Genomic DNA, 12630 nt, shown 5'->3' with positions numbered 1-12630 from the left:
GTAATATTATTTTTATTTTATATAAACTTCTCCCTCATTCCGACCTACAAAGAACACTGTGCCTTCATAATACATAGTCACATAAAATCAGTTAGTTTGTTCAACAAATTTTTGGTGTTTGACATAACATACTATTCGGACTACCAGATGCAGAGCTACATTAGGGTGGTCCTTAGAAAATCAGAAAACATTATTTTCCTCCCACACTCTGATACTATAAAGTCATCGAATAACGCTTTTATATCCCGAAAACATAAAAACATTACGATCTTGATTTAACTTATATTTTTAGTCAAATTACAAAAGTTTATATATATATAGTTGAGATTAAAATTTTTGTATGATATCTCTAATAGAGTAGATGTTGAGAATTGTGAAATTTTATTTTAAATTTTATTCCATAATTTAGGGACCACCCTTATGCACCTTTTTGTATTTTCGTATAATTGCTAATACACATTTTTTATAAAGCTGATCACTTTCATTAATTTTGGTTTGATACTTATGTTTCTTAATTATGCGTGTTTATGCAAATATTTTTAAAAGTTATTTATTAACAAAAACAAAAAACCCCACAAACACATACACAGAAACTTGCAAATTTTTACTGGCTTCAATGCATACTTTGTTTAATGCGGTAGTATTTGCTTGCGTTTTTGTTTTTTTAACAATAAAATCCTCCAATTAGGATACACTCCAATAATAGTCGACCTTTTTATTGCTCGCTCAGCTCAGCTGAGATCAAAGCAAGATCGGCGGCTGAGTCATAAAATCTCAAGCGTAGCCTAGCTGCCAAGAAGCTTAACCGTAACATAAGTTTCAGATCATTATCGTTTTAGTTATGGGTCTTGTCATAAATTATGAAGCAAATTTTGTTTCAAGAATGTTGTCAAACACTAAGAAGCCGCCGCCGTTGAAAAAAACCCAATCGTACGAATGATAAATATATTAAAGATGTTAATCAGCGAAGTGATGTCATACTCTTATAAATAAAATATGTGAAGCATAAAATGAAAGAAAAGAAAAAAAAATGTATTTATGATTAGTTATAGTGGCGTTTAGTAAGAATGTGTAAATTAGCGTTGTGAATTGATTGTTTTGAGGCGGATTATAATTAACTATAGCGAATGGAAATGAGTCTGTTGACCCACTCAGGCATTGACGTCATCACTTTTATTATTATTTTTTATTGTTTTTTTTTTTTTGCTTCGTAAAGAAATTTAAAATAAATAGAGTTTTTGTCTTAATCCATCATAATCATAATCGATATAGTTTTTTCCAAAATGAAATTGTGGAAATCGGCTCAACCACATAACAATAAGTTCATTATAATTAAAAATAATTATTTTCGTAATGTAGGAGAGGAATGTACTATATTTCTCAAGAACTGCTGTAATCCAAATCAAAACCCCACTTAATTAGTTCGCTCTATTTCTGCTCTTCATTTTGGGTTTCTCTAAGCTCAGATTGTCCAACGCTGTAGACTTCGCTTTTGTCCAACCAGATTTGGTTTCATTATTAATTATACGCGCTCAACAAACAAATGAAACTAAACATTAATTTCCAAATTTCAAATTGTCAACAAATATTTCTTTCGAATTTGCTGTCATTAAATAATAGGTCAAGGTCTTGGAAATTAACTAGGCCACATCACGACAGTTACATATTTACATGCATATATTTAATATGTAAATTATAATGGGGCATAATTAAAGTTTAACAACAGCAAGCTCAGCGAGTTAAACGCTGAACTGGTACAAGCTACTAATGACTACTACGTCACTGAAATAAAAGATAACAAAGTGCAGCTCAAGAAAAGTGAGATTAGCTGTTTGAAGCACAGATAAGCAAGGGAGATTATAATAGAAAATCCCAAGATTTTGTGTTCAAACTCAAATTTTACGATTGCCGTTATTTTTTGAACACGCCATGTATTGGGAAATATACAGAAATTACAGTAACAGTGTCGAAAAGTAAAATTAATTCCAAATGTTATTCTATAAATGGTTAGAAAAATTAGAAAGCAGAACATAACTCACGGTTTAAGATATTTTATAGGAGTTTCATACGGAGACCCTATTGTTAATAATCATCACAGAACAACAGATTTTTTGTACACTTTCTTCCAAACAATCAAAATACAATTCGCATAGGGGTACTGAGAACATATTTAACGACCGTACTTAGTAAGGATGATTTTGAATTATATATGAAAGTGAACCAATGGAAACATATTAGATCCAAGTTTGATGATATATGATTTTCAGAAAGTATTGTTTTCAAAAAGCACATGTACGTATTTTTAACTACTTCACATCTTCATTAAGATCCTTGAAAATAATCGAATGGCACACCAAAGTAGCAGAACTTGTTAAAACAAAAACCATAAAAACCACTAAGTTCAAAATACCGAATACCAAATAGTTAATTATTAATTTCGATTGTAAAATTATGCCATTGATGAGAATTCTTGAATTTGTCGCCTGCATTTGCATATTCACATTATAAATGAGAGCAATTCATAACAAAACGGAAATGTAAAAAAAAAACTTATCTAGATCGAAAACATAGCGCAGCGTGACTGAATTGTCAAAGGCTTCAAAAGAAACAAAATTAATATAAACTTTTGGCTAATTAACGCATTGAATGAGAATTATATAATAAAACAATAATCAAATTTTTCATAACAAATTGAAAGGAAATCAGTTTTTTATTGGTTTTATAGCAATTATAAAGGCGCCAAATTACAAATGCGAGACTGAGAGAGAGGAAGGAAAACAATAAGGCGATTCTTGAATGACTGACCTTTGTTGAATGGAGTAGAAAAAGAAATCGCTTTGTGAATGGTATTTGAGGAATGGTATTAAAAGAACTATACAAATATCTTGAATCATGAATACCGTTCTCAAAAATTAAATCAAGATTTTGCTTGATGATGTCTTTAAGTTAAGATTGTAAAGAAGCTAGTGGTAAAGTAAAGAGAGTAGCCTCTTAGACAATGAATCCAATTTTTCATACCTTAACCTGACCTATCGTTCCTACTGCGAAATTCTTTTGAATAGCTCAATCGATCATATTTGCTAGAAGAACGTGAGTTCAGCATTCTGGAAACGTCTCTCTTCATCCTGAAAATATTCCTTAAAATCTGTTGAGTCCATTCTAAGAGATATGGTAGGAAATTACATTTCAAGGAAAGAGAGGGAAACAATAAAAATATAATTATGAAATCCAGTCTATCTTCAAAATAAAATTATAAATATTATTAGGATGATTTCAATAGGACAATTTCCTTCCAAACTATCTCTTTTGTCACAACAAAACAAAAATCTAAATCCAGAAGATGATTAGATAGATCCACTAAGTATTTCCTAATACTATTCAAACACTTTAAACTCCCATTATGCCTTTATTGTCATTGTTTCACTTTTAAATTTATAGCCTTTCGCTTCTGTCATATTCAGTTACCGCTCGTACGAAGCGACAGTCGTATATATAACCGATTTTGAATGCTTTTCTTCGAGCTTTTATGTTTTGAATTCCTCTTGATTTCCATCGTCATTATTTGGGAGATTCTTTGTTCGTCGCTTTCAATGTGTAGTTTGGTAGCGTCAACTGTGCTTTGTTTATTGTTGTCGTAAAATATTTGTATGATGTAAAATTAATTTTATACGATTATGGTATGGTATGGTATAGTGTTTTATATGTTCGATGAAAACAGATAATGAAATATTTAACTGATTTTTTTTTTCAAAATGATATAATACTTGGCGCCCATTATGTGGTTTTAATTGTTTACGTGTTTAACGGAAAATGAAGCAATTTTAACAGTTTATGATAATCAGCGTAATTAATTATATACGTACAATATTTGAGCATACATTCATGTTCAAAATATTGACAGGTTTTGGGCCGCGCTTTTGTAGAAATTTCGACAAAAGTGATTAATAAATTGTATAAATAAAATTAAAATTAAACTGATTATTAAAAACTAATTATTTTTAATTCTCTTTAATGCGAACTCGAATTCTATGCAGTTTCTCAAGCGCTTCGTTAAACTCACACTCAAACAGCTGATGAGTCACACACATAACATGAATCTGTCGCGTCTGCCACTGATCATTAGTCATAATCCATTCGTGTTTCGGTGACTACTGTAGTATACATGCTGAGGCTATTTTTATCCACTTTTTCACTATTTTTTCTAATTTTTTCACTATAGGTGTCATTAGTGGTTGATTAAGAAATTAATTTATGATACAAAAACCTTTTGATACAAGCGCTAATCCATCTTTAACCCCAATAAATAGTTTCAATTTTAATATTTTCTTTGTATCTACCAGATTTTTGTTGTTTTATTGTTGTTTGCGAAATGTTATACCCCAGTTGGAAGCAGTTTCGGTTTTATTGCGAGAATTTAACACAACCCTGCCTTAAGTGAAATTCAAATTATACAAAAAATGTATTCATTAAATGCAATTAATCACTGCTTTATTAGTTATGAAAAAGGGTTATATAAATTATTTTAAAAAAATTCGTGGGATTGCCAACAATTTATAATATTTGATATCATATATAATGTCTATAATAAAAGTATTATTTACATACGTTCATCCTTAGCCTACGCACATTTTAAAACTATTGTTTAGTTCATGTTTATGGCCTAAACATCGTGCTCATTAATTTATCTCTAATTGTTTCTTTCTTAATTGCTGCTAAATCCATGTGTTAATCTGCCTACGTAGTGTATGAAGTGATGACCAATTTTTAAATGAAAGTTTAGCGATTTTTTTGTATATTCATATCATTTAGCTCTTGTAGTTAGGCTTTCATATTTTTATGGAAAGTCCATACATTTTTCAAAATCAGCATAGTCTTTTTAATAAATGTACTGAACTTTTGTACTATCTAGAGGAAAGTTGTATAGTATATTTATGTTATGAAATGGTTAGTTTTACTAGAACAAATCTCCAGAGGATGATTTTGCTTAACGCATTAATTTTTAAACTGCTGAAAACGGCTCTACGGTATATAGTGAGCTCTACAAAGGTATGACAAGAGATATTTTATGACTAGATATTGAAGATATAAACCTCGGCTATGTTTAGTTTTGGATCGGTAATCCAATTATTTGCTATGTTAATGTGACTAGTTCCATTTTCCATGTGACTACTTCTATTTTGCTTATTTATGATTTATATTTTATTATCATACCAAATTCATTAGTTCAAAGATGTGAACGCTATTACTATAGGGACAATCTTGGTTAGTAGCATGCAATTGTTTGGATAGATCTCTACCACAGACGCATAATACTAATAAAAATGTTAAAATTCAGGTTTTTGAGCTTCGATCGCTTTCCTAGAATAGTAAATGTTTTATCAGAATCGTTTGGAAGAAAAGTTGAACACCTGAAGAGTTAGATTTGTTTTTCGCTGAGAGACAAATCCTACATTTACACTGCTATTCACCTTGGTTCCTTCTGTGTAAATTACTAAGAAGTTCTTTGTCTATTATATGTAATCATTATCTTAAACAGTGTATTTTTTATCGAATTTGTGAAAAACGATTGATGAATCCTCCCATGGTATATGAATGTATGTTCCTCATTTTAATTACTCTAATTGTTTTCATTCTAATCATTAGTTTGATAACACGCAAGTGTTTTCAGAAGCCAGTTTCGTAGTTTGATCTCTTCTTCTTCGCTTCAAATTGTTTATACGTTGATTTCACATTTCTTCATTATTATAATTCAATAATTGTTATTATATCAGATTTATCAAATATTAGGAATAATATATTGCAAAAACCATATTCGAAGCATAGTTTTAGGATCCAAAATAGCCACGAATTTGCACAAAAAACTGAACAAAGAAAGCAGCGCTGACACGCGATTGGTTGAAATCAGCGAACAAAACGGAAGATGTAAAAAGAAATGTGGAGAAGACATAAAGGCAAATAGCAGCACGAGTGGCACACGCACAAACATGTGAAGTAGGTAGGAGGGCTAACGGTATTGGGACAATGAAATGGCGGAGCTATTAGCATTTACACATATTTTTAACGCGTGCGACATTTATGTTGAGTGCACGCGTATGTATGTATGTAAAAATGTAAGGGCGTGTGCACTATCAGTTTGTAGTTTGTCGTCAAGCGCATGCGCTTAGAAGAAATCGTAGCAACACACTGCATTTCTGCATCTAATTTATCTGGTATTTGAACTTCGCCTATAACAGTGTAAGTAGCTGTGAGTGTGTATGGCTTTAATTAAGCAGCGCTTAATTATGCATTTTCGGTTGGTTGGTGGGCTGTTGCAAGCTGCGCTGAGTGCTGCAGTAGAAATGCAAATGCATTTCAAGTTTTTTAATATTTGATTTTTGAGATGCATACTATTAGTGCGCACGAAATTTTCCTGTTTTCACCTGTTGTGTGACAATATTTTGGAATTCGATGCCAAGGCACACACTGCAGCCCACATGGGGAAAGTGTTGACAGCATTTGTGGCCTTAATTGTGGCAGTATTTTAAGTGCAATTTTGTAATACACACGCTTTGGGGCTAAAACAAAGGGAAAAAACTATGCACTGATTAGCTTTGTTGGTGACAACGGCGCATTGTCTATGCTTCAGCGCGCATATTACACATGCATACACACCAGCGATTGAATTTAATTAATTACTTAGACGGAGGAACAAGTTTTGTTGCTCTTGAAGAAGCTGCAATTAGACGCAGCATATGTTGGTGTAGTGCGTAGGGCGGCGGCGGCGGCGTCGGCGACATATTTCAGAGCCGATACGTGGCTAGTCGCCTATAAATAGCGCGTGCGCCGCTTTGTTAGGACACAAACAGTTTGATACTCATTCAGTAATAAACACTCAAGTGCCATAACCTTCTCTACAAACAACAAAATGCGTGTGATTGTGGTGAGTTAGAAGCAAAGCAAATTCTTCAAATTTTATACAAATAAGGATTACTACAAATACCCAAGAAACACAAGGATTAAACAAAACTCTATTAACACACTTTCTCTTCCGCCGCCTTACAGGTGCTTTGTCTGGTCGCTGCCGCTGCTGCTCAATACGAATATGCCGCCAATACGCAGCCACAAGTGGGTGCCGCTCAGCTCTCCGAACCCATACAGCCAGCCAACGAATTCAACAAGGAATACTACACCTACTCGGCACCCGAACATGAATTCGATGATGCTGGCGCCGCTGACAATATTGGCAACTCATTGAAGAAGAACTTGCGCGTCGTCTTCATTAAGGGACCTGAGAACTCTGGACTCGAGAACGCTGCTCTGCAATTGGCTAAATCTGCTGGCGAAGAACGCACCGCCATCTATGTGCTCAGCAAACAAGCTGACATCGGCGATTTGGCCAACAAATTGAACTCCGTACAGAGCACCGCCAGCAAACCCGAAGTACACTTCGTTAAGTACCGTACCCAAGCTGATGCTGAGAATGCCCAACGTGCCATTCAATCGCAATACGACACATTGCCCGGTGCATCGAGCAATCACAATGGCGGTTCCGCACCAGTTTTGGACTTTGCCAGCAAAGCCGCAGCAGCACCCGCGCCAGCTGCCGCTCCCGCTGCCCCCGCCAACACTTACATTCCACCACAAGCACAAGCGTATTTGCCACCCGGCAGAAGGTTTTAAGCTATACGAGTGATATCTTGCGAATGTCGTGATTAACTGTTGACTAGTTTTAATATACTTGTTTTTATTGTTTTGATTTTTATTAGTTCTTACGTTCTGTTTGCTATTTCCTGTTCGAACAGCAACAGCTGTGTCTCTACAGGTTAAATAAAAACATGCAAATTATATAAAATATAATGGGTTTTCTTTTGGTTGATTAGGGAGGAAATTAAAATTGTATTAAAATTCCAAAGTGAATTCATGATACCTCTACAAGATTAAGTAAAACAATATTAACATAGGATCTGTGATAATAATTGGAATGAATGAGGTAGAGAGAAAAATTATATTTTCAATTTTTTTCCAAATACTTAAAGAAGAATAAGTGATTAGGCGAAAGCTAGAGAACAGCAAAAACAATAGTGAAATATTGAATTATCAAAGCAATTATTACACTGATCGAAATGTTGCTTTCAAACTAGTTTTTGGAATTTTGGATTTAATTTTGGATTAACCAATCGAGCTTAATTATTAAGCCTTTTTCGTTGCTTTCGTTTAGAGTATTGTACTCCATATCAAATAGCTAGAGTTCTGAAACGTTTGAGAATGTGTTTGTGGGTTGAAATTGGGAAGTACCGAACTTAAATCGTTTCCTTTGATTTCTTCAAAAATATCATAATATCATATAACATTGAAAAACTAACAGTTCATTGGAAGAAAAGGATGACATGAAGGCCACATTAAAGGAAAGTCTCTTCCCAAGCTTAGCACCAAACTGGTAAATTAACTGGTTTCTTGACTAGAGGATGCAATGTATGAATTAGTTATAATTAAGTTTGCTTGAAAGATGCTTTTCATTTGTGAAAGTTTCTTCAGGACATATGGCAGTAATATATTGTTCGTAACTCAGTTCACAGATGAAAATTTCGTGACCATTTTTTTTTGAAAGGTTTAACTAAAACTATATTAGATATTTAACGAAATATCTAGCAGATATAAAAGTCTAAATAAATATATGAGTAAGATATTTATATATAGGAAAGAAAGTCTTCTTAGTAATTCAATATCATTCTTGTATTCAAGATAAATCTACCTTTTTCTACCATAGGCTGAAATCAGTTTGTAAAAAATTGGTTATATAAAAGGAATGTTAATCCCTTTTCCTATATCTGAAATTCTTATTCTTATGAATACCTTATTATTGAGTAAAATACAGAAACAGTGTCTGGCTGCTTACAAAACTAGAAGCTTTAACTCACGCCAAAGCTGAAACAAATTTCAAGTATATCAAAGAAAGCTTTAAAAGTACATAACTACAATTCATTATCGATTATTTTAAACCATCTCCACTACTGTTGACATAATCAGTTAATTTGTATTTCAAATTGTTCCAAAATAATAAATTGTTCTATCTTTTCATAAACTTCAAAACCATAACATATCTCATACAACTCAAGGCGATGTGCGGCAAATATTGCAAACTAAAAATGTAAATGTCGACATTAACGACCCGCAAGGCAGTCGCGTTACAAATGCTAAATTTCAGCTTGTGAACATGTTACGGTTATCGGCGATCGCCGTACGCCATTTGCATATCTCGGAATTTGATTAGTGTTTGTGTCTAGCGCTTTATCTGCCGGCGCCATTGAGTTGAAAATAAATAACATAAACACATGCATAGGAAGATCAAACATTATTTTAAGCGCCTAAAAGTGTGCAACATTTTAGTTGATCACTACAAATATTCGAAGCGGTTAAATATTTTGACAGTGACTGTTATTTTGATTTTTTGCACTTTCGTAAACAATTGGCATTTATTTTTAACTTATACTATAGATCATATACTAGTCAGTTTCTTTATCACATTTTGCTTCATGTCCTAGATATTTAATTTTTTTTTAAATCATTCAAATCAACCGACGAATTTCAATTCAAACTATGTCAGAATTATGTCATTAAGAGAATGGTGGTAACGCACTCAATGCTTTCGACAATGGCAGCCGACTGTATCAACATGATCCCTATCAATATATTTGTTCATACTCTCGCAACATGTTGCACAGAGTGTATAATAGTTCTGTTGATCTAACGGTTGTTTGTAACACCTAAAACTAATCGAGATAGATATATAATTATGTATACCAAAGTGAGCAGGATAACGAGATAAATTGAATTCTGGTTGTCATCTATCTGTTCAAGCTATAATTAAATGAGTTAAAAGTGAGATATATATGACCATATACTATATGATACATATGATCACTATAAGAAAGGGCATTGGTGGTTCCAAAATTTTCTTAAAGTGCGCATGGTTCGGTCCCGTAATTGGTTTTATAGTGTAGCACACCAGAAATCCAATTCTAAATTTTCAAGGATTCCGACTTGAGAACTTGTGTATAACAATATATATGGCTGACTTTTTCTTCAAAATATCAGTAAATAACTGTGGTATCTTAATGAAATCAGAGAGCGTATTTTACTGATAATACTACTTTTTAGTCCCAAATGGCTAAAACCGCGTTAATACTTCATGATCCTAATATAACTGAGATAAGAATTTTCAAACTTTCAAAATATTTTATTTAGCAAAATTTAGTTAATGTATATTATTGAATATTATGTATGTAGTTCCATTGTGAAAATGGTTGAAATGTGTTCAGGAATTACCTTGCCTTCAAATACTATACAATGATTTTTCTTATTCTGGTGGATTGTATGCCGAATATATGGGTCCAATTATTTATTTTTATAATATAATTGCGTGGAACACGTTTTGAGTATAGACATTTCCCTAGCCGCTATAAACCGAATATGAAAAATTAAGTTTTTTACAACATCTTAAAATATAAACCATCGTAGATCTTCTTACATTTTAAAATACAAACCAATAAATTGAAATGTTTTCTTTGAGCCTTATAAAATGTGAGAGTATAAAAAGTTCACTTTTATCCGAAATTAAACTTTCCTTATTCTATTTATGTTATTTACAACATAAATACTTTAATTGGCATAATGTTACAATTAATTTGTATTAAATAAGGACATAACATCTTATTGAGCCGTTGGACCATCGAATGTTTTTTGCTATTAATTTGCTTGACTGTTAATTCCAAACACGCATTAACGGAACAAAATGCAGACAAAACATACATTAATTAGTTCAATGGAAATTTTTTTTGTACTCTTACTGAAAATATACAGTGGGGATGCTGGTAGAGGAGTATGTACAATTATTGAAACAAATCATTAAAAATTAATTAAATTCTCGAAATATATTTTCGTAATTTTTCAGCATAGGTTATCTGTCCAATTTCAACGCGTCGAATGTCGGATTTACAACAAGGAGTTCGTGAACTGTTCCCTTCGTAGAAATAAAATACTGATCTTATACATGGACATCCTATGATATTAAACTGCTTTTATTTATTAATTTTTTCAAATGATGCCTACTTTTAAGAACAAAAATAATCGTGATCTTTTGGCGCCATCGAATTGGAAATAAATAACTCAAACACACAAATAGTAGGAATTTTATTTTAAGCGTCTAAAAGTGTGCAGAATTTTAGTTGATCGCTAAAAAATTTCAATGCGGTTAAAGATTTTGGCAGTGAGTGTTTGCTAGTGTTTGATCTTTTTGATAGACGTTTTTTTGATAGAAGTTGTAGCAGATCAAAACTTTATATTACAGAAAAGCTAATTCCAATTTGTGAACAGTGCAATATTTGTGAGAGGGATTTATAATACATGTTCAATAATATTTTGTTTCAAATGGCAAAATATTTGCAACGGAATGACTTTGTTAGATGCTTCCATATTTTATATTCACGCAGTTAGATGAGATAATAAGCGGGAAAAATATTTTCAAGTGTTGACAATGTTATATATTGAGAGATTCTACTTAGTGGTGATTTGAACCGACCATCAACAAAGTACTGGTAACTCACACAACTCATCGGGTTTTAATTACATTGTAATTCGCATCGGACAGTCTACTTATATTTATATCGTTTACAACATCAATACTTCAATTAACATAATTATGCAATTAACTACAATTTAGGAGGCTTTTTAAATGAATTTTTAGTATTTATTTGCTTGACTAACTGTAACAAACACGCATTAACTGAACAACATGCAGAGAAAACATAAAATAATTATTTCAGTGGAATTTTTTCTTATGATATTTCTGAAAATATATTGTGGTGATGCTGCCAGGGGAGTAAGTGCAAATAGTTGATAATAAAAAAAAGAAAAATATTATAATACATAAATGTATTTTCGCAATTTTTCAGCACAAACTGTCTCTCCAGATGCAACGCGTCGATTGTTTTGTTTACAACAAGGAGATAGTGGAATCGTTTAATTGTACACTCCGTAGAAACGACGTAACGAAAGAACTTTTACTAAACACTGATGTCATACTCGCAAAGGACGTTCGTGATATAAGCTTACGCACGAAAGTTGTATACGAAGTAAATGGTAAACGTGTGAACTTGTTCGATGAAGAAGTCGATATTTGCGAATCATTGACCAATCGCTTTGACTTCTTTTTCATGCGCATGGTGAGGGATGAAATACACAGACGTTCGAATGTACCGTTGAAGTGTCCACTAAAGAGCGTGAGTATTAGTTTTCAAATTGCGTATCGGTAAATGTTTAAAAGTTATAAATTGTTTTTTTTTTTTTTTTTTGCAGAATATTTTATATCATATGCGTAACTTTACAATCGATTCGAAATATTTTCCACCATTCCTTCCAGAATCCAATTGGTCCACTTACTTTAATTTCAGCAGCGAAAAAAGCGTCACCATGGGCTTAAATGCCTTTGGTACACTCAAACGCAATAAATTGTAGTTTCCGAAATGTAAATGGAATTTTATTTTGCGAGCATATTAAAAATTTATTTTATAAATTGATACCCAGATGTACATTTTTTATTGGTCTCTATATAATATAATCAGAAGAATAAATTTTCAAAATCGATTTTATTAG

General features: G+C 32.4%; 1 protein-coding gene across 1 annotated transcript; it reads left to right on the top strand.

Moving 5' to 3' along the window:
* Nucleotides 1-6815: 6815 nt before the first annotated feature.
* Nucleotides 6816-7777, top strand: LOC114803492 (uncharacterized). The gene is made up of 2 exons (XM_011183605.3): nt 6816-6919; nt 7042-7777. The coding sequence occupies exons 1-2, from the start codon at nt 6905-6907 to the stop codon at nt 7657-7659; spliced, it is 633 nt and encodes a 210-aa protein (XP_011181907.1). The 5' UTR covers nt 6816-6904; the 3' UTR covers nt 7660-7777.
* The last annotated feature ends 4853 nt before the right edge of the window (nt 7778-12630 follow it).

Source organism: Zeugodacus cucurbitae, chromosome 2, assembly GCF_028554725.1.
Source record: "Zeugodacus cucurbitae isolate PBARC_wt_2022May chromosome 2, idZeuCucr1.2, whole genome shotgun sequence".
NCBI classification, from domain to species: Eukaryota; Metazoa; Arthropoda; class Insecta; order Diptera; family Tephritidae; genus Zeugodacus; species Zeugodacus cucurbitae.
The sequence above is the reverse complement of the archived record's forward strand: the minus strand, read 5'-3'. Positions and strand labels throughout refer to the sequence as shown.